At 46.8% G+C, this 23,462-nt stretch overlaps 1 protein-coding gene across 1 annotated transcript in view; it reads left to right on the top strand.

Moving 5' to 3' along the window:
• LOC140208212 (uncharacterized) overlaps positions 1–23,462 on the top strand; it is a 165,311-nt gene that overhangs the window by 22,429 nt on the left and 119,420 nt on the right. Inside the window, exon 2 of the mRNA XM_072276721.1 lies at positions 6,836–7,219. Within this exon, the coding sequence (XP_072132822.1) occupies positions 6,836–7,219 (384 nt within the window). The remainder of the gene's footprint in view (positions 1–6,835; positions 7,220–23,462) is intronic.

Raw genomic sequence — 23,462 nt, 5'->3', positions numbered from 1 at the left:
GTCCATTCATCCCCCCCCCATCCCTCCCCACTGATCTCCCTCCTGGCACTAATCCGTGTAAGCAGAACAAGTGCTACACATGCCCTTACACTTCCTCCCTTACCACCATTCAGGGCCCCAGACAGTCCTTCCAGATGAGGCGACACTTCACCTGTGAGTCGGCTGGGGTGATATACTGCGTCCGGTGCTCCTGATGTGGCCTTTTATATATTGGCGAGACCCGATGCAGACTGGGAGACCGCTTTGCTGAACACCTACTCTCTGTCCGCCAGCGAAAGCAGGATCTCCCAGTGGCCACGCATTTTAATTCCACATCCCATTCCCATTCTGACATGTCCATCCACAGCCTCCTCTACTGTAAAGATGAAGCCACACTCAGGTTGGAGGAACAACACCTTATATTCCGTCTGGGCAGCCTCCAACCTGAGGGCATGAACACCGACTACTCTAACTTCCGCTAATGCCCCACCTCCCCCTCGTACCCCATCCCTTATTTATTTATATACACACATTCTTTCTCTCTCTCTCCTTTTTCTTCCTCTGTCCCTCTGACTATACCCCTTGCCCATCCCTTCCCCCCCCGCTTGTCTTTCTCCCCAGATCTCCTGTCCCATGATCCTCTCATATCCCCTGTGCCAATCACCTATCCAGCTCTTGGCTCCATCCCTCCCCGCCCCGCTGTCTTCTCCTATCATTTTGGATCTCCCCCTCCCCCTCTCACTTTCAAATCCATTACTCACTCTTCCTTCAGTTAGTCCTGACGAAGGGTCTCGGCCCGAAACGTCGACTGTACCTCTTCCTAGAGATTCTGCCTGGCCTGCTGCGTTTACCAGCAACTTTGATGCGTGTTGCTTGAATTTCCAGCATCTGCAGATTTCCTCGTGTGTGCATTTTTTTTAGTTTAATTGATTAATTCTGTTTAGATTAGTTTTTTGGGGGGGGTTATTTTATTTTTCCTTTTTTCATGTTTTTTTTAGATTTTTTCTTTGTTTTGTATGATTCATTTGTATCCTATACGATTGGGAGTTTTATTATTTAAGTATTATCTGGCTTTATAATCACATGCTAATTATAACAATATATTCCCAATAACTTTGTACTACTACTATGTTATGTTTATTTTTATGAAACTAATAAAAAGATTGAAAAGGAAAGAAAGGAAATAGAACTGGTGCTTGCTGAAACCTTTCATGGCGCCGTAATTACCCATAACTCCCTGCGCCCAAAACTTCGCCGTCGTCGAAGCACCGATCAAATGCGCAGGCGTCAGTGTTGTGACGTTGCCGAATATCACGCATGCGCGCAGTACACGGTAGGCCTCAGCAGCCCGATAGCAGGTAAGAACGAGTCTCCAGGGTGCTGGACAAAGGTGAGGGTTGGGGTGCGGGGGGAGACATGGAAAGGGGAGAGCGGAGGGGGAGGGACAATTACTGTGACTCCGGACTCCGTGACCCGCAATCCCGGGACAGTCCTGCTCTCTTCCCTCTCTCTCAGCCCCACCATCCGTACACGGGCCCCGGGGAGCTTCCGGCTGATGAGGGAATGGGAACCGATGGGTCTCTCAGACAGAGCTGAGCTCCAGCTGTCTAAATGCAAGGATCGGGAACTCGGAGAAAGGGAACAAAATCTTTTACATCAGCTGTTGTGAAAATCACCTTTGTTCTGCCTCCAGTCACAAACAAGAGAAAATCTGCAGAGAGGGCACAGTTTTAAGGCGCTTGGAAGCAGGTACGAAGGAGATGTCGGGGTGTTGTGTTCTTTATACGTACCGTGGGTTACTAATAACAAACCATATTCTGCAGAATTGAACTTGTATTTAACAGCAGCAAAACCATGTTTTACACTGTCATGCTTCTCGATCATTCTTCATTTCTGCTCATGTTGGGAACTCTGTCCAGTCACGTCCTGACACGTGACATCACCACAAGGGGTGAGTTTTTTACACAGAGTGGTGAGTTCGTGGAATGGGCTGCCGGCCACTGTGATGAAGCCGGACATAACAGGGTCTTTTAAAAGGCTCCTGGATAGGTACATGGTGCGTAGAAAAATACAGGGCTATGGGGAACTCCAGGTAATTTCTAAAGTAGTGTTCGGCACAGCATTGTGGGCCAAGGGGCCTGTATTGTGCTGTATTGTATTTGTTGTATAAATGGGGAAGTCACTTACCCATGACCTCTGGTTGTCGTCCCACCCAACATCAGTGGAAAAAGCTGCTTGCATTTACCCCATCTATACCCTCATACCTTTTTAAACTTCCAACAAATCATCAAAGCAATGTATAATATCCTTGTTTATGCTTAGAGCCTTTTTTGGATGGATAAGATGATGAGGGGCATTGATCGTGTGGATAGCCAGAGGTTTTTCCTCATGGCTGAAATGGCTAACACGAGGGGCATAGTTTTAAGGTGCTCGGAAATAGATACCGAGGGGATGTCAGGGGTAAGTTTTCTTACACAGAGAGTGATGGGTGTGTGGAATGCACTGCCAGCAGCGGTGGTCGAGCCAGATACAATAGGGTATTTTAACAGCCTCTTAGATAGGTACATGGAGCTTAGAAAAATAGAGGTCTATGTGCTAGGGAAATACCAGGCAGTTTCCAGTGTAAGTTTCATGGTTGGCACAACATTGTGGGCTGAATGGCCTGGAATATGCTGTAGATTTCCATGTTCTATGTTGAACAGTGAAATAACTTTGGCTATCCTACAATCCTCTGATAATCCACCGTCACTAAGGATGATTTAATTCTCTCTGCTAGGGCCCTGACAATTCCTGCACTTGCCTCCCGTAGTGTCTGAGGGAGCACCTTATCATGCCCTGGAGATTTCTCCACCCTAATCTGCCTCAGGATAGCAAACATCTCCTCTTCTTTACCAGGGTCTCAATATCCCTTGAAAACCAAGGTTCCCTACAGTTTCTGTCTTTACCTTTTATTCTGACAAGCACATACCTGTTTTGTTCTATCAGAATTTTGCTTTGAAGGCCTCCCATTTACCAAGCACAACTTTGCCAGAAAGCAGCCTGTCCTAGTCCACAGTGGCCAGATCCTAGTATCTTAATTCCAGGTGTTATTCTATGCCCTGAACACATCTGCCTTTACTATGCTACTCCCTGTATTGAAATATACAGGATTGAGCATATTCACTGCACCATGCTTAACTTTTTCATTCCTGTCTTTGTCTGAGGTCTGAACAACAACTGTCTCCACAACCCCTCCACTATCTGTTCTGTTATTCAGGCTCCCATTCCCCCTGCATCTTTAGTTTAACCCCCCTTACCCCCACCCCACACCATGCAGCTCTATCAGCCCTTTATACTTCATCTCCCAGATCAATAAAAAGGAGGTGCATACCAGGTACAGGCAGATAAGAACAAATGGGGTACTTATGAAATACAGGAAATTCAAGTGAACACTTATGAAAGAAATAAAAGAAGGCATGAGGTTGCCCCAGCAGACAAAGTGAAGGAAAATGCTCGTGGATTCTGCAGATATGTTCAGAGCAAAAAGATTGCAAGGGAAAAAAAAACTAATCCTCTGCAAGATCAGAATGGTAATCCATATGAGGAGACAAAATAGATGTGGGAGATTTTTTTCTGCAACCGTATTTACACAGGAGATGGTCACAGAGTCTATAGAAGTGAGGCAAAGCAGCATCAACTTCATGGACCCTGTACAGATTACAGAGGTGGAGGTGTTTACTGTCTGAAGGCAAATTAGCGTGGATAAATACCCAGGGCCTGACAAGTTGTTCCCTGGGACTCTGCGGCTGACAACTGCAGAAATTGTCGGGGCCCAAGCACAGATATTTAAATGATCTTTAGAGACAGGTGAGGTACTGGAGGATTGGAGGGCAGCCAATGTTGTTCCACTGTTCAAGAAAGGCTCTAAAAATAAACTAGAAAATTATACATTGGTGAGCTTGACATCAGTAGTGGGAAAGTTATTGGAACGTGTGTGCAGGAACTGGAGATATGCTGTAAGTATTTGGATAGGTGGGGACTGATAAAGGATAGACATCAGGGCTTTGTCCATGGTAGGTCATGTCTAACCAATCTTGTACTCTCGAGGAAGTTATCAGGCAAGGCAGTGGATGTTGTCTACATGGACTTTAGCAAGGCACTTGACAAAGTCTCATATGGGAGATTGGTCAAGAAGATTTAGTCATTCAGCATTCAAGATGAGATAGTAAATTGGATGAGACACTGTCTTTGGGAGAAGCCAGTGTGTGGTAGCAGATGGTTGCCTCTCTGACTGGAAGCCTGTGACTAGTGGTGTGCCACAGGGATCAGTGCTGGATCTGTTATTGTTTGTCATCTATATCAGTAATCTGGATGATAGTGTGGTTAACTGGATCAGCAAATTTGTGGATGACACTAAGATTGGTGGTGTAGTGAACAGTGAGGAAGACTATCATGGCTTGCAGTGCAATCTGGATCAAATGGAAAAATGGTTTGAGAAATGGAAAATGGAATTTAATGCAGACAAGTGTGAGTTGTTGCACTTTGGTATGACGTACCAAGGGAGGTCTTTCACCGTGACTGGTAGGGCACTGAGGAGTGTTGTAGAAGAAAGGGATCTGGGAATACAAGTCCTTAATTCACTGATGTTGGGGGAGTCGAGAACCAGAGGCCACAATTTGAGAATAAGGGGTAGGTCATTTAGAATGGAGTTGGGGAAAAACTTTTCCACCCAGAAATTTGTGGATCTGTGGAATGCAGTGGAGGCCAATTCTCTGAATGCTTTCAAGAAAACAGGAGATTTCTTCATGATAGCAGAGTCAAGATATATGGGGAGAAGGCAGGAACGGGGTACTGATTGTGGATGATCAGCCATGATCACAGTGAATGGCAGTACCGGCTTGAAGGGCCAAATGGCCTACTCCTGCACCTATTGTCTATTGAAAATGGTGTCATGGATGTGACGGAAAGAAAGACTTTGGCCCATTGGCCTTCATGAACCAAAGTACTGACAACAATAGATAGATGTTATCTTGACTTGTGGAAGACATTGGTGAGGCCCAATTTGGAGTATTGTGTACAGTTTTGGTCACCTACCTACATGAACATTGTAAAAGAGGTTGAAAGAGTTCAGAGAAAATTCACAACAATGTTGCCAGGTCTGGAGGACTTGGGTTATTAGGAAAGATTGAACAGGTCAGGACTTTATTCCTTGGAACATAAAAGATTGAGGGGAGATTTGATGGAGGTATACCACTATTATGAGGGGTATAGATAGGGTAAATGCAAGCTGGCTTTTACCACTGAGATGGGGTGGGACGACAACCAGAGACCATGGGTTAAGGGTAAAAGGTGAAACGTTAAGGAGAACATGAGGGGAAACTTCTTCACACAGACGGTCATCTGGGTGTGGAATGAGCAGCCAGCACAAGTGGTGCATGCGAGCTCAATTTCAACATTTAAGAGGTTTGTATAGGTACCTGGATGGTAGGGGTATGGGAGTGGGTAGTTTAAATAGTTCAGCACAAACCAGGTGGCCCAAAGGGCCTGTTTCTGTGTTGTAATTTTCGATGACTGTGACAAGAACCTGAAATAATACAAAAATTCCCTCTAAGTTCTTTTAACAGCTGTGCAGACCAACCATTCATCTCAGCAGGAATTTTGTATATGGTGTTAAAACTCTGGCACTTTTAAGTTAATAATACATAAAAGAAAATCCCAGATGCATGACAAGAAAGACAATTTGCCTGATACTGTTTCAGTTACTGTGGGGCCAGGCACCCATGCTGCTCAGCAGGAACAGGGAATAATACCAATGGAGAGAGTCAAACTGAGCCAGGTCACAGATTGGAGATGGCAGAAATGCCCCATTCTTATAGAGACAGGAACAGCATCAAGGAATTGATGGTCATTCCAGATACCAGTACTGTGCCTCGTTAGAAGATGATTTCTCTCTCCAACTTGGGTTGAACCTCACTGTAACAGTGTGATACCAGATCAAACCTTGACAACTCAAGTAATCTCATCTGAAATTTAGTCCTAACCCAGTGATGGATTTTGTAAATCTTTTTACAGGTTAAAAACGAGAAGGAATTTAGCTCCTAGGATCTCAAACACGGCACGCCAGTTTTGCTGTCTCTGTCCAGATGTTTGAGAAGTGGAGCAAGGATTTCAATCAACCACCCTTCCTGCTCAGACTGTGGGGAGGGATTCACTCGGTCATCTCAATTGAAGGTACATCAACAAGTTCACACCAGACAAGGCCATTCATCTGATCTGTGTGTGAGAAGGGATTCAGTCGGTCATCCCACCTGTGGACACACCAGGCAACTCACACTGGGCAGAGGCTGGTCATCTGCTGAATTTGTGGGGAAGGATTCACTCGGTCATCTGACCTAATGGCTCACCAGCGGGTTCACACTGGGGAGAAGCCGTTCACCTGCTCAGTCTGTGGGAAGAGATTCACTGATTCATCCTCCCTACAGAGACATCAGCGAATTCACACTGGGGAGAAGCCATTCACCTGCTCAGTCTGTGGGAAGAGATTCAATGAGTCATCCAACCTACAGAGTCATCAGCGAGTTCACACTGGGGAGAAGCCGTTCACCTGCTCAGTCTGTGGGAAGAGATTCACTAATTCATCCACCCTACAGAGACATCAGCGAGTTCACACTGGGGAGAAGCCGTTCACCTGCTCAGTCTGTGGGAAGAGATTAGCTGATCAATCCAGCCTACAGAAACATCAGCGAGTTCACACTGGGGAGAAGCCGTTCACCTGCTCAGTCTGTGGAAAGAGATTCACTGAGTCATCCAGCCTACAGAGACATCAGCGAGTCCACACTGGGGAGAAGCCATTCACCTGCTCAGTCTGTGGGAAGAGATTCACTGGGTCATCCAACCTACAGAGTCATCAGCGAGTTCACACTGGGGAGAAGCCATTCACCTGCTCAGAATGTGGGAAGGGATTCACTCAGTCATCCAACCTACAGAGTCATCAGCGAGTTCACACTGGGGAGAAGCCGTTCACCTGTTCAGAATGTGGGAAGGGATTCACTCGGTTATCCAGCCTACAGAGTCATCAGCGAGTTCACACTGGGGAGAAGCCGTTCACCTGCTCAGAATGTGGGAAGAGATTCACTGATTCATCCAGCCTACAGAATCATCAGCGAGTTCACACTGGGGAGAAGCCGTTCACCTGCTCAGACTGTGGGAAGAGATTCACTCAGTCATCCCACCTACAGAGTCATCAGCGAGTTCACACTGGGGAGAAGCCATTCACCTGCTTAGAATGTGGGAAAGGATTCACTCAGTCATCCAGACTGCTGGCACACCAGTCAGTTCACAGTGGGGAGTGGCCGTTCACCTGCTCAGACTGTGGGAAGGGATTCACTTGCTCGTCTAAGCTAATGGCTCACCAGCGAGTTCACACTGGAGAGATGCTGTTCACCTGCTCAGTCTCTGAGAAGAGATTCACTGAGTCATCCAATCTAGTGGCACATCAGCGAGTTCACACCGGGGAGAAGCCGTTCACCTGCTCAGTCTGTGGGAAGAGATTCACTCAGTCGTCCCCCCTGCAGAGTCATGAGCGAGTTCACACTGGGGAGAGGCCATTCACCTGCTCAGTTTGTGGGAAGAGATTCACTCACTCATCCACCCTACAGAATCATCAGCGAGTTCACACTGGGGAGAAACCATTCACCTGCTTAGTCTGTGGGAAAAGATTCACTCAGTTATCCACCCTACAGAAACATCAGCGAGTTCACACTGGGGAGAAGCCGTTCACCTGCTCAGTCTGCGGGAAGAGATTCACTCAGTCATCCAACCTACAGAGTCATCAGCGAGTTCACACTGGGGAGAAGCCATTCACTAGCTCAGAATGTGGGAAAGGATTCACTCAGTCATCCAAACTGCTGGCACACCAGTCAGTTCACAATGGGGAACGGCCATTGTTATGAATCCCTAGATTTCGTTTGCTGTGGACTGTCATCTTGAGAGAGAGAGAGATTAAGAATGGAAATCAGTCTGACTTGCAGCTTGTTTACATCACTCACAGCTTGTTTAGTTTTAACCAAGGACACAGGCACTCAGAGTCAGACAGAAATGAAGGAGGACAAATGGAAGGTTCGAAACAAGGGAACTAGTGGCCAAAGGTCACTGTTTCAAACTTTCCTATGCCCACAAAGGTGGGTTAATTATCGATTCAGCATACATTGAATGTGTGGTTGTCACCTCATTTGATCCATAGGAGTGGATCGGATTTGGGGTATCCTGTGAAGGCCACTTATGTGTTAACCCTTGCCTGGGTGTGGTGTGGAAATTCACTTGAAGACGATACCCCTTGTGAAAAGTCACTTTCGGTGATAATTTGTATGTGGATTTGGAACAACGATGGATAAAATCTACAGCGACTGTTCTCTCGTTTTACCACCATGTATGCTGTGGAATTCAACGTTATTGCCTTCTCTCGACATTTACCCTGGATTACAAATATCTCTCTCTCCTCAACTATTCTGTGGTTGAACTGAACTTTCATAGCTTACCATCTCAAGACTCCAAGCCTTGTTTCCCCTGAGCTCAGTAGTTTGGGAGTTATATTTACCCACATTTATACACATAACACTGTTAACTTTTGTTTATCTTGCTTAAGTTACTATATTGTTTGTAGGTACTAATAAAGATAGTGGATTTAACATCAAAAACAGACTCTAGGTGTAGTCTATTGCTGCTGACTCATTTCTAAAGTGTTACGGGGACAAAATTGGGACTTGCATCCGGGATAGGAAAAGATTTGGAGGTGTATTGATTAATTATCGATTTCACTGGAGAAATCCCTTTTGATTTATTTGTGTGTGGAAAATCAGCAGCAATGGATGTTGATAGATTTCTGGAAGCGCCAACCTCTAAGGCACTGAAGGACACCAGAAGTATTGAGTTGTTGAGTATTGTTAAATGGTTAAAACTTGCTAAGGTGAAATCGACAATGAGGAGGTCACAGATGCAGAGGATAATAGCTGAACATTATGTATCTGAGGGTGTGTTTAAAGTGGAGGAGTTGGAGGTGTTTCCTGAAAGTAAACCTAGTGAGCTTGGCCTCCCGTACAAGTTAGAAAAATTCAAGATGGAGGCTGTGGAAAGGCAGAGGCAGGTTGAGGCTAGAGAGGCAGGAAAACAGAGAGAAGAGGCAGAAAAACAGGGAGGAAGCAGAAAGACAGTGGCTGTTTGAACTGGAAAAGATAGAGAGATTGCAGCAAAGGGGTCTAGCATTAGACTCTGGTGATAAATTTGAGGGCAGTCAGGATGTTAAATTGGTACCTCCATTTGACGATGCAGAGGTTGATAAATACTTTCAGCATTTTGATAAGGTTGCTCAGAGTTTAAAGTGCCCAAAAGAGGGTTGGCCTATTCTCTCACAAAGTGTAACTAAGGGGAAGGCTCAGCAAGCCTATTCTGCTTTGACAGTTGATGAAGCAGCTGATTATGACATAGTGAAACAGGCTGTGCTCAAGGCTTACGAGTTGGTCCCAGAAGCATACAGGCAAAAGTTTAGAAATTTGAGGAAACCTGTGAACCAGACTTATATGGTATTTGCTTATGAGAAGTTTGTGTGTTTTGACCGCTGGTGCACATATAAAAATGTAAATGATGATTTTAACAGCTTGAAAGAGTTGGTTTTAATTGAAGAATTCAAAAGGTGCATCCTTGATTTAGATGAAAAGGACACTGCCACTTTGCAGGAGTCTGCTAGATTAGCAGATGAGTTTGCTTTAACCCACAAGGTTATGTTTACCCCGAGTAAGAGTTTCCAAAAGAGTAGCAGGGATAACCAGGGTAAACCAGAAATTAAAGCTGGGACGAGTGACAAGAGTAAGGATGAAGAGAAGCAGTTGAAGGAGAAATATTCTGGTCTCTCTTGTTACTATTGTAAGAAAGCTGGTCATATGGTGGCTAATTGTTCTGTCCTGAAGAAGGAAAAGGAGGCAGTCCCACATGCCTGTGATCAGTATGTTGAAGCACCTATAAACCCACAGGGTTCTGAACATTCTGTTGAGGCTCAGTTAAGGACTGAGAGGTCTGACTGAGTTAAGAAGGGATTCGATCACTTTATGTCAGGTGGGTTTGTATTAGTAATGGAAGGGTCAACCCCGGTACCAGTGAAAATTCTTTGAGGTACTAGGGCTTCTCAGTCACTTATATTAGACAGCATTCTAAAGTTTGGTGATGAGACTGACATTGGTGAGGTAAATCTTATTAAAGGCATTGGGGGCAGCATTGTTTCTGTGCCATTGCACAAGGTAACTTTACAGTCAGGGTTGGTTTCGGGACCTGTTAAGATCGGATTATGCTCCAGTTTACCGGTGGACGATGTTACTTTGCTGTCAGGGAATGACCTGGCAGATGGTAATGTTGTTCCTGCAGTGCAGTCGACAACTAAGCCAACCACTGACGACCCACAGATGGATTTTAACATTTATCCTTCCTGCACAGTAACTCGAAGTACGGTGAAAAAGTCTGCTAATGCAGACGGTTCTGTGCAGCACGATTCTGATACCCAAGGTAGCCAAAATTGGGATTCAGGTTATGATGACTTGTCAGGGAATTTTCTGCCTTCATTGTTTCAACAGGATTCAGGTAGTAAGTCTGATGAGAAAGATTTATCCCTGTCTAGGAAGGAGTTTATAGCAGAACAGAACCGAGACCCTGAGATTGAAGCTTTATAAGAAACATCTTTCTCAGATGATGAAATTAAGAAAATGTCAGTAGGGTATTATCTCAAGGATGGAGTGTTAATGAGGAAGTGGAGGCCACCTGCTATACCTGCGAGTGAGGAATGGGCAATTGTTCACCAAGTTGTAGTTCCTAAAGTTTAATGGACTGAAATTTTAACTTTGGCTCACAGTATGCCCTTAGGTGGCCATTTTGGAGTGAATAAAACTGTAAGCAGGATTATAAAGGAATTTTACTGGCCTAATTTGAGAAAAGATGTTGTGACCTTTTGCAGAACCTGTCACACTTGTCAAGTTGTGGGTAAACCTAATCAGGTCACCCCAGTGGCCGCACTCCGGCCTATACCTGCATTCGGTGAACCCTTTTCCAAAGTTATAGTGGATTGTGCTGGCCCATTACCAAAGACTAAAGCTGTCCATCAGTATTTGCTAACTATTATGTGTACTGCATCCAGATTCCCAGAGGCAATACCTCTCAGAAATATTAAACCTAAAACTGTGGCGAAGGCTCTTAACAAGTTTTTTACTTTATTTGGTTTGCCTAAAGAAATCCAGTCTGATCAAGGAAGTAATTTTACATCTGGATTATTCTAGCAGGTAGTTTATGAACTGGGAACTAAATAAATTACATCCTCTGCGTACCATCTGGAATCACAAAGGGCTTTAGAAAGATTTAATTCTACCCTCAAAACAATGATTAAGACATACTGTGTTGAAAATGGAAAAGACTGGGATGAAGGAATACATTTGCTTTTGTTAACTGTAAAGGCTGATTTATACTTGTGCATTGGGGATACGCCATATCCTACACCGTAGGCCCGATTTAATTTTTGCGTAGCCCTACACCGTAGCGAGTATGCGTAGTTGTGTCTGCATCACTCTGCACTTCACCACCAAAACGCAAGTTGGCGGTGGGGTTTCTCTGACACTGTTGAGCTTCTTCGTGAGAGACATGGATGAGGAAATGCATTTCCAATATCTTCAGATGTCGGCAGGTAGGTTTGACGAGTTGGTTCATTGTCTCCAACCATTTATTTTGCATCAGTGTACAGACATGGCAGAGAAAAGCAACCGGAAATGCGATGCTACCAAGCGTACCAATCACAGTTGTTGCGGTCTGCGTCGCCGCGACGCGTGAGTTACTTTTTAGAGGAGGTGCACGTCACTCTACGGCGTAAGGTACACCGTGGGTATGGCGTAGGGTACATAGTGCCTATGGCGTACACTTGACGCACAAGTATAAATCAGGCTTAAGAGAGTTGGTACAGGAGTCACTGGGCTTTACTCCATTTGAACTTGTATTTGGTCATGGAGTGAGAGGACCTTTGACCTTGTTAAAGGAACAGTGGATTGATGGGGATGTACATGTTAACTTGTTAGACTATGTTTTGAAGTTCAAAAATAAACTATACCAAGCCTGTCGTCTAGCGAGACAAAACTTGAAGATTTCTCAAAGCAAAATGAAGTGTTGGTTTGATAAGCGGACCAAAACAAAAGAAAATACAAGGTAAGGGATAATGTGCTTGCCTTATCTCCAATGTTGACGAATCCACTTCAGGCGAAATTCAACGGACTGTATGAAATAGTCTCTCAAATTAATAATGTGAATTATGTTATTAAAACACACGACTGACGTAAACTAACACAGGTGGTACACATCAATATGATAATGCCTTATTCAGACAAGCAGGCACCATCGGTGAGTGTTGTCAAACATATAAATCTGACAACCCTGAGAATGAAACAATTGACTCGTCGGAGACTTTTCACAAGCCAAACATGGTCCTGGTTAGACTAATGAACTCGGTTGTTCTCGAAAACATTGACAACAAGTTGGCTCATCTGCAGCCAAGGCAACAACAACAGCTGAAGGAATTAATTCTGAAGTTTAAAGATTTATTTCCTGATGCTCCCAAGCAAACCACAGTCGCAGTACATGACGTAGATATTGGTCAAGCCAAACCGATTAAACAACACCCATATCACATGAATGTAGAAAGGTGTAAATTGGCTGAGCAGGAAATTGAATATATGCTGAAAATGGTATTATTAGGCCTTCAACGTCAAATTGGGGCTCACCCTGCGTTATTGTGCCCAAAGCTGATGGTAGTGTTAGATTTTGCACTGATTATAGGAAGGTAAATGCAGTAACAAAAACAGATGCCTATCCTATTCCTAGGGTGGATGATTGCATCGATAAGGTTGGAAAAGGTAGTTTCTTACAAAGATTGATCTGTTGAAAGGGTATTGGTGTGTTCCATTGATGGACTGAGGTAGAGAAATTTCTGCATTTGTGACACCTTCTGGGTTGTATGAATACAATGTTTTGCCATTTGGAATGAAATATGCTCCAGGAACATTCCGGAGAATGATTGATTCTGTAATTCAAGGGTTAGGACACACAGATGCCTATATTGATGACTGAGTCACAGGGAGTGACACTTGGGAAGAGCATATCTCTGTAGTAGAAGAGCTGTTTGACAGGCTTTCCAGGGCCAACCTTACAGCTGACTTAGCTAAGAGTGAATTTGGCCATGCCACTGTGATCTGTCTTGGCTGTGTTGTAGGTCAAGGCAAGTTGGCTCCTGTGCAGGCAAAATCCAGGCCATTTCTGAAGTTCCTATTCCGACTGTGTGATGAAGGCCCGTCACTGATTACAGACGTCTCATGGCACACTCAGTAAAACACTCAAAGGGTCATCCACACACATTATTCCCTCTGTTATTGTGGTGAGTGCACATGTCACAATAAATCAACAGTCACAATTTTACACTCATCCCCAGCAGTAATAGGTATGAAAAAAAGAAACACACTATGTCACAGTTTTATTATCTCAGGTCAATTTATTCATAGTCATCTTTCCAATAAGTGTTTTGCCGAAGTGTCATGATAATCTGACGTCTCTCTCCTCCACAGTCACTGGGTCTGAAACAGAGCTGCTGCATAGAGCTGTCTTATATAGAGGCAGCAGCAACCTGCACAGGTGTGCCGATGGTGGAGGATACCATCTTTACCTGGGACAAGGGTTATGTTACCTAATTACTCATCTTGTGGTAAAGTTTTGGGGTTTATACAAGTTATTTAACCTGGAAATGGTGAATCCTGTGATGAAGTCTATGTGTTTATTGTGAGAACTGGTGGTAGAGTTTCAGATTGTGTGAAATGGAAGATAATTGAGTTAATTAGCTTTTGGTTAGTCTGGGGGGATTGGCTTAGCAGTTATAAGCCTCGAGTTACCAAGGCTTTGGGTTCTTTTTTGTCTAGTCTGAGGGTGGCTGTTAACCAGACAGGTGACAATTGCAAGCTGTGTGTGTGTGTGTGTGTGTATATATATATATATATATATATATATATATAGTTTTTTTAAATTTCTTGTTTTGATGTGGACATCCAAGTTTTTCTTTTTCCACTATTTTTGTAAATAAAAGCACCTCAATCTATTTTTGCCACTCAAGCCATCTTGTTATTTTTCTTAGACAGTTGACCCACAGTTTTTGTAACAGACTGGTAAGAAGGCTCTTAGAAGGTTTCTGGGAATGGTTGGATATTATCGTTAGTTCTGTAAGAACTTTGCTGATATCGCTCTTCTTCTGACTAATCTCCTGAAGAAGGGTGAAAAGTTTGTTTGGACTGAGCCTTGTCAGGAAGCATTTGATCGATTGAAAGTTATTATTTGGGATGAGGCCAATCAATGTAGTGTCATCAGGAAATTTAATGAACAGATTGGAGCTGTGGGTGGCGACACAAGTCATGGGTGCACAGAGAGTAAAGGAGGGGGCCAAGGAGACAACCCAGCAGGGCATGTGTGCTGAGGGTAAGAGAGACAGAGGTGAGGGAGCCCACTCTTACCACCTGCCGGTGATCTGACAGGAAGTCCAGGATCCAGCTACACAAGGCGGGGGAAGGCCGAGGTCTCTGAGCTTCTTGTCGATACTTCACGCTTTCATATGGCTAAAGCTCTGCCCATGACTGCAAGAAACTGCAGGGAACTTTGGTCTCATCTGGAAACATCATAGAAACAAGCCTCCCCTCTGTGGACTCTTCCTACACTTACCCTGCCTCGGAAAAGCAGGCCGTGTACTCAAAAATGCCCACAACTTTGGATATTATTGCTGCAACCCAATCCCCCATCGGGGAAGAGATACAAAAGCCTTAAAGTGCGTACCACCGGGCTCATGGACAGCTTCCTGTCTGCAGTTGTAAGCCAAATTAATGGTCTCCAGTCCAATAAAATGGACTCGACCTCACAATGTTACTCGACGTGACCCTGCCCCATATGTCTATCTGCACTGCACTTTCTCTGCAGCCATAATGCTTTGTTACAGTTATTGTTTTGTCGTATATCAGCTCAATGTACTGTTGTAATGTATTGATCTGTGTGGATGGTACGTCAGGCAAGATTTTCACTGTAGCTCAGTACGTGATAAGAATAAACAAATTCCCCCTTTTAATTTTGTGGAAATATTAGATAGACTGAGCTTCTGCTTTGGAACCACAGAGGGAAACTTAACACAACTGAGGAACACAAATAAATAGAAAAGGCTTCAATCTCGCATTACGATCTGCAGTAACTGGGATCAGGTGACCGGTGGTGGGTCTCCCAGACCAATTATCAGAATCAGGTTTAATAGCACCGGCAGATGTCATGTAATTTGTTGTCTCTGCGGCAGCAATAGAACCTAATTCATAACAATAGATTTTAAAAATTGTGATTTAAAATAAGAATATACATATTAAATAGTTAAATTATATAAGTAGTACAAAACAAAAAATTTAAAAATGTAATACTGTAAACTATTTTAATTGTGTGGAACTATTTGACTGAATGGGTTGTTGCTTTGGAAATTCTGGAGTGAAGCTGAACTAAACTGTACTAAAGTATAACTAAACTTATGAAAAGCTCAGATAAATACAAAAGGCTAAGTTCTCACATAAATGGGTCATATAGCCAGAAACATTGGCTGCTCTTCAGCAGGTAAAAACAGTGGAATGAGGCCTAATCCCAGGCCTCAGTCCAGTGGTTATGGTTTGAGGCCTAGAACGAGGTGAGAGAAAGCATTTGGCACGGACTAGAAGGGCCGAGATGGCCTGTTTCCATGCTGTAATTGTTATGTGGCTATATGTAAACATGCTGAAAATATTGCAGAATAAAACATTGTCCACCCACAACGAGAGGACGTGACAGATCCGGATCTCACTGCCTTGTCTGAACGGGTGAAAGATGAAGCTACACGGACACGGAGAGCAGTGAACTACAGATGATGCAGGTCTGTGGAAAAGCGTGAACAGGAAATGGGATCACATGACGGGTGGAGGGTCTCCCATCTGAACCGGTGACTCTGCTCCTCGCCCCTCACACGCTGTCTGACCCACATCATTCCATATTTACACCAGATACATTTTTACTTTTTCCTCCGGATCTTCCCTGTCCCTTTCCCTCCACCCCCAGGTCACAGAGTCACAGGCTCGATTCCCATTCCGGTCCAACACACAATTCAGAACCAAACTGGAAATGTGCAGGTTTCATTTAAATCAGTTCTGTTTATAAACACTCATTTCTATTCACATTCCTCCAGCCTCACTGGACAGGAACACTGAAACATCAAGTGAGAAACAGCAGGAGGTGGCCATTCAGCCCCTCTAACCATCAACAAGATGACGACTGCTCTCCCATCTCAGCCACGTTTCTGCCCGATCCTCATTTCCTCAATCCCTCCGGTCTGCACACATCTGCCGGCCTCTGTTTTATGTGAAGACGATCACCGAGTCTTCACCGGCCTCTGTGGTGGGGATTTACAGACATTCACCACCCTCGGAATGGAGACATTTCCCCTCATCTCAGTCCCAGACAGTCCACCCCCTTTTTCAGAGACTGGGATCCCTGGTTCAGCCGGGAATGATGTTGTGAATTTCAATGTGTTCACCTCTCAGTCCTCGATTCTCTAAATGAAAGGGTTATCACATTTGATCTTTCTTCATATGATGACCCCACCACTCCAGGGATCAGTCTGGTGAATCTTCATTGCACTCTCTATAACAAATACTCTCTAACCTCTTTGTTAATCCTCTATGGAATTAATTTCCATCTTCTGCAGCCCCGTGTTGCCCCAACCACTCACCTCCCACCCCTGTCACTATTTCCACCTTCCCACCTCCCCCTCACCTGGATCCACCTCTCACTCCCCAGCTCTTGCCCCATCCCCACCCCTCACCTCTTTTCTCGGACTATTTCCCGTCCACTCTCAGTCCAGAGGGAGGGTCTCGGCCCGAAATGTTGACGGTCCATTTCCCTCCACAGATGCTGCCCGACCCACTGAGTTCCTCCGGCAGTTTGTTCTTTGGTCTGTGTGACCCGTGTTAGTGTGGGGAGCGGGATTTTACACCATATTCCCGGTGCAGTCTCAACAAAACACAAATAATTGTCACTTTGCCCGGACCATTGGCCCCGCTTGCAGGGCAACAGTCTGCCGGTGTTTGCCCCCCAATGTGGTGAATCGCCACCACCGTGGGCTCAGACATTTCCACAGATGAGCCCCTCCTGTCCCCACCGGGACAAACATCCTGTCCGCCCCCTCTCTCACCGTCTTCATCCTCTCCCTCCCCGGGGAACCGGCATCAAACCGACGGGCCGAGCGGTCTCCTCCTACCTCTCAGCGACACATCAGAATCCGGCCGCAGGAGACGCTTCACAAACGCCCCAACTTCCCTCGGAGGGAAATGGAAATAAATCAGAAAGCGGACATTTACTTTGACGGTTGTCCCGCCGTGACGGAAAGTTCGGGAGACGGTGTCAGCGGGGTAACACCCACTCGCCTTGTCCGCCTCCGCTATTGGTTGGAAGCAGTGATTGACATCGCCTCGCACCAATGGGAATAGCGCAGCTCCTGAATCCTCTGTTGACAGGGGTGGGGGCGGGGCTGGTCACGTGATTAGTAGCCCAGCCGTTAAACCGACCAAGCTCGAGCTCACCAGCGCGTGGGTGACGTAGACACCGCGCACGTGACGGCAGATCCCCGTGTGGGGAGCCCATGTGTGACGTCAGGCGTGTGGGTGCGCCTGTGTGACGTCACCTGTGGGGGAGCGCTCGTAACAACAGGTATTCCACCCCCGGAATAGTGGACTCCTGACTGGTACTAGGAAAGGGTCTGGCCGACAGGAATCCAGAATAAGTGTCCACCTTTGTCAAGACATATTTATCATTCTTATGTGGGGGCAGGGGTCCAATGTAATCAAGCTGACATACTTTCGCCGGGTACGGAGCCTCTCTTAATATGGCCGAAAGGTCCACCCGGGACAGAGCGAGACTTGTCTTGCTGGCAGATAGGACATTCCGACACAGTAGTCCGACAGTCATCCACCGTCAAAGGTCTTGTCCCCACTCTCGCGTCCCCTTCTCCGCGGGACGGCCGGACTGTTCGTGGGCCCATCTAACTAGAGGCACTGTAATAGCAGATACCGCAGCCGATCCGTCTACGTGACTATTGTGGAGCGTCGTAATGTCCTCCTGGTGGGCATTCACATGATACACATAAATATCGCGCCTCCGCACCTCTTGTCATACCTGCTGCCAATATTCCTTGCCCCAGATAGGTTTATTATGACCTGCCCACTGGTGCATCTGCCAGCTCACCATACAGACAGCCATTCCATTAGCCACCGCCAACGAGTCGGTATATATTCTAATTTCCTTGGTGGGGAGGGAAGAGGGCAGGGTAACCGCCACAAGTTCCGGCAGCTGACTGGATCCGTCCTCTCCTTCTTGTATTAACTGAGAATCGTCCGAGGGTCGCAGGGCAGCGGCCTTCCACGGTTGGCCCTCTCACACCCAACGGTTCCAGCCGTCCGTAAACCAGGCACCAGCCTTTTCACCCGATGTCAATTCCTCGTACGGCCGGCCCCATCGAATGGGGGAGGGTTCGAGAGGGGGAGCCGCCTTCTCTTCCTCGGTTCCCGCTGTCATAGGTCATCTGGCTACTTGTTCCTGAAGACGGCTGACTCCTTCGGATACTTTAGCGGCCTGGTCCTGTATATACCATTTCCAATTCCATATGGATGACTGCTGTGCACGCCCCTGCCTCATCTTCGCATCTGGGGCGAGCACCCAGGACATAATAGGCAAATCAGGTCGCAACACCGTGGAGTCTGATCCCGTGATGGACTCCATTTCCACCAGGGCCCAGTAACAAGCCAGGAGCTGTCGTTCTAACGGGGTATATCGTCCGGCAGCCTCCGGTATAGTGCGTGATCAGAACCCGAGGGGCACCCTCCTCCCATTCTGCAGCTGCCACAGACTCTACACGGCCACGTTATCGTGAACAAACACCCGTAATTCATACGGGGCCCCCGGGACCCGAGGTGAAAGGGGAAGAGTCTGTTCAGCTGCTGTTTTGGCCTGCTCGAATGCCTCCTTTTGCTCATCTCCCCATGTGAGTTTGCTCTTCTTACGAGTGACCGCGTACAGTGGTTTCAGTGGGAGAGTCAATTCGGGAATATGTCTTCTCCAATATACCAATAACCACATAAAGCGCTGAACTTCTTGTTTATTAGCGGGAGTAGCTGTGGTTTGTATTTTATTTCGTACCTTTTCCGGTATAATCCTCTCCCCAGCATGCCAGTGGATGCCCAGAAACGTCAGGGATTGACTGGGACCTTGAACCTTATCTTCATTCACAGCCCATCCCCTCTCTCACACACACAGTAACAGGGACCGCAGCGCCTCTGCGACACCCTCCCCGTCCGGTCCCTGTAACATGACATCATCGATGTAGTGGTGAACTCCGACGTTAGGGGGCAGTGCGCAGGTCTCCAGATCACCTGCCACTATCCCGCGGCATGAGGTCGGACTATGGACAGGTCCCTGTGGCAAACGAGTGAAGGGATATTGCCGACCGTTCCAGGTGAAAGCCAACTGCTCCTGTGATTCCTCCTCCAAGGGAATCGAACAGAAGGCGCTGGCCAGATCAATAACAGCATACATCGACCATCTGCATCATCCGGAATATCATCTACCAGCGTCACTATGTCGGGCACAGCAGAACTCAACGGGGAAGAGTATCGATTCAATTGTCGATAGTCAACAGTCATTTGCCAGGACCTGTCTGGCTTCTTTATCAGCCAGACTGGGCTATTGTACGGGGACGTGGCGGGTCGAATAACCCCAGCTTGCTCCAAGGAGGCAATAGTTTCAGTCATTTCCTTGTGACCTCCCGGGATCCGGTATTGTGGAACCGACACTATCTGCGTCGGTGGAGGCATAAACAGGGGCTCCCACTTTGCCCTCCCGACTACACCCGCATGCTCCGGATCCCAAAACTAAAGGTCCCTAACGATGTCTTCAATTGCATTCCCCGTAACGCATTCATTCCGAAGATACGCTTGGTGGTTACAGCAATTAGGACAGACACAGAACGCGGGACGTTTTTGTCAATCGTTACTCATACCGTTACTTCCTGGGCCCTAGTAAGGGCACTACCCCCACCCCCCATCCCTTCAATATTATACTCGGGTCCCCTCCACTTATCGGGGTCTCCCGGGATCACAGTATGTTCTGCCCCACTATCGACCAGAGCAACAGTCCGTTGATAATTTCCCTTAGCCCAATGGACATAATGGTATATAACGCCTACGGTGCCCCCGGGTCCACATCGAATGGATCTCATATGTCGGGGAAACCCGGTCATCCCACTAGGTCCGGGAGGGTTTGGGAGGCCGCCATTTCCCGGTCTCCTCCTGTATGGCCTTTTTCATTACGTCCTGCAATCCAGCTGACGATGGGTACAGTGAGAAGGCAGGAGGAGCAGGAGGGTCCACCGGCGTCTTCCCAGCTTCCATGTGCTCACGATACATAGCATACAATACACTAGTCGGCACCCCGTCAATCTTCTCCTTACCGACGCCTGCTTTCAAAAGGGTAGCGAACATCTCCCCTGCGCGTCAGGGCGGGTTTCCTAGTCCCATTGGTACCGTTAGTACCTTCCCCTCCAATATTCGTTAGCCGTGTCGAACGGACTCGGGGTTTAACCACCTGCAAGTCCGAAAGGTTCGCCGAAGCACTAGTCACGTCCTCCACATCCTCCTGAACTGAGGGCCCCAACAATGCAAGAGCCACAGCCCGAATGGATGGGGCGGCTGACCGCACCAATCTCGTGTACATCCCTCCGGTGAATTCCTCTTGGTCGGGATCTCGACCCTGCCGCCACTGTGCGTCCCAGTCCCCAGACATCCTATTGACCAGGGCCTGTTGTCTTCAGCGGTGAATGCCTCAGCGGCAGTCTCCCAGTCCCACTGTACCTGTGAAAGGTTATACCAGCACCTCTATCATCCCACAAGCGGAGTAACCATTCCGCTAGCGACTCCCCAGACCTTTGCTTAAAACGGACAGCCATCTCAGATAGCTCCTTATCATTATACTCGAGAATCTGTACTCCCGGCTGCCCAGGTACAGTCTTTTGAGAATTCATCACAGCAGGCCGAGCCTACAATGGTTCTGGGGGAAAAGCAGTTTCCCCCTCACCAAAGGACCCATTATCATTATCATCATACCATATATCCCCATCCCAGGTATCTGGATCTCCCTTGGGTAACAACATTGATCTTATCTTCACGGCATCGGGGGTATAATTCTGGCGGCGAGCGCCTCCTGATGTTTAATTTGCACTAGCCTACATGCCATCTGAATTCCCTTCTCCTCAGCTTCCTGCGCCCTATTCTGACTGGTCCTCACCACCTCAATCATGACTGAGCACCTCTCCTTCACAGCAATCCGTCATCCCTCAACGTATCTCTTTCTTGTTCCACCTCACGGGTCCTTTCCAACTGTTGGCGCAAGGCTGTGGCCAGCAGCCAATAGTCATCAGTATGAGAACCTTGTTTTGATGGAAAATTTATTTCTCGCAACAGACTAGCCATCTTACCTCCCCATTTCTCGCCAGTATTATCTAGGTGATCATCCCAGCTTATGGGAGGTCCCAGCTCAGCAAGGGTGCTAGCAAGCGCAGCAAACCCATCAGTATTATCCGCCCACCTTCTTCTTACAGAAACATCTGACTGATGCTAAGCTGGGACACATCATCAGTGATGTTACCTGGGGTCGTCAGGTGTTTCGGGTCTTTCAACATCATACACCCTCGCCCAGGCGACCCAACCGGGGTTGATCAGACCCCGGCCTGTGTCCTAGCAGCAACACACGGATCTGCCCTCTTTATCCAGAGCCATCTTGACGCTTTCTCTGCCGCATCTATGGTGGTAGAAATGGCTCTCCTTCTTCTCCCTCCCATGATTCCAAGTGCAGTGTGTACTTTGCAGAGCGACTGGCCTGCAAAGCCACGACACCCGACCTCCACGGGCCAGCACTCTGCTCTCCAGCCTCTTCTCTGCAAGTTGTTCTTCAGATCTTCATACTTGGCTCTTTTCTGCTCGTAGACCCCCTCCATGCGTTCTTCCCGCGGCACGGTAAGCCCAAGCATAGGGACGTGCTTCAATGAGTCGGACCACAACACAGTGTCGGGCCGCAGTGTAATCTCTGTGATGTGGGGAGGAAACTGCAGCTGTTTTCCCAGGTCTGCTTTTCGCCCCAGTCCTGCGCAGTGAAGAGCAACCCGGTTGCTTTCTGGTGTTCTGTTGGTCTTTCCCCCTCTTTGACAAAGCAGATGGTATTCTTGACCGGACTTGTTTTCCGGCAGATGTTAAGGGTGCTGCAGGTAGTTCCTCCGAGTACTCGCTTCATTGTTAATACAGAGAAGGAAATAGAGAGTTGTGAGAAATGCTTTTTATTATACATACCTACACCACAAACAGGTAGGGCTAACTTAAGCAACCCCTGGTAGTCTACACCTCCGAGTATACTTAGCAACGCCTGCGTGGTCCCTGAGGCAGGCGATCGACCGTGGACTGGCTGGGGTGGAGGTCCTTGGCGCCGGTTCGGCTGCTCAGCCCGAAGCTGGGGCCCAGGCGAGCGGCCGGCCCAAGAAAGCACTCTCCCACCTTTATACCTGTATCGCCATCCCCGCCCCCCCTCCAGTCGATGGTCGGGTGACAGGCAACAACCGGCCGTTGCCTCCTTCAGGGACAATACATCCTGTTAATCTTACAAACAAACAATGTTAAAAAAAAAAACATTCTTTAGAAACAAGGTGATTAATTACTTTTACACAAATCAGCACTTTCAGCTTGCTCTGAAGCATATGATCGGTAGACCAGAGTCACATATAATGTTCTCCCGTTATCTAGTATCAAGGGTCAATCCGCCCAACAACATAACAGACCCACAGATTCGTAATTGTTAATCATTTCTCTGCCGTGCCAATTTTCATACATCATATGCTTACAAGTAGTTAAGGGGGATTTTATTTAGTCAGAGAGCAGTGAATCTGTGGAATTCTCTGACACAGATGGCAGTGGGGGCCAAGTCTATGGGTACATTTAAGGCAGAAGCTAATAGTTTGCTGATCAGTCAGGGCATTACAGGATATGCCGAGGAGGCAGGTGCATGGGGTTGAGTGAGAACCGGGATCAGCCATGATAGAATGGCGGAGCAGACTTGATGGGGCTGAATGGCCTAATTCTGCTCCTATGTCTTATGGTCTTTTACTGCTAGTGTCTTACACAGTGAAGATTGACACAAAATACTTATCACATTCGGCTGCTGTTTCTTTGCTCTGTTACTAACTCGCAGCATCATCTTCCAGCGGTACAATATCAACTCTTGCCTCCCGTTTACTCTTAAAATGTCTGAAAAACTTTTGATACTTGATATTATTGGCTCACTTACCTTAATTTTTCATC

This window comes from Mobula birostris, chromosome 13 (genome assembly GCF_030028105.1).
Source record: "Mobula birostris isolate sMobBir1 chromosome 13, sMobBir1.hap1, whole genome shotgun sequence".
NCBI classification, from domain to species: Eukaryota; Metazoa; Chordata; class Chondrichthyes; order Myliobatiformes; family Myliobatidae; genus Mobula; species Mobula birostris.
This window is presented reverse-complemented; position numbering and strand designations above follow the sequence as displayed.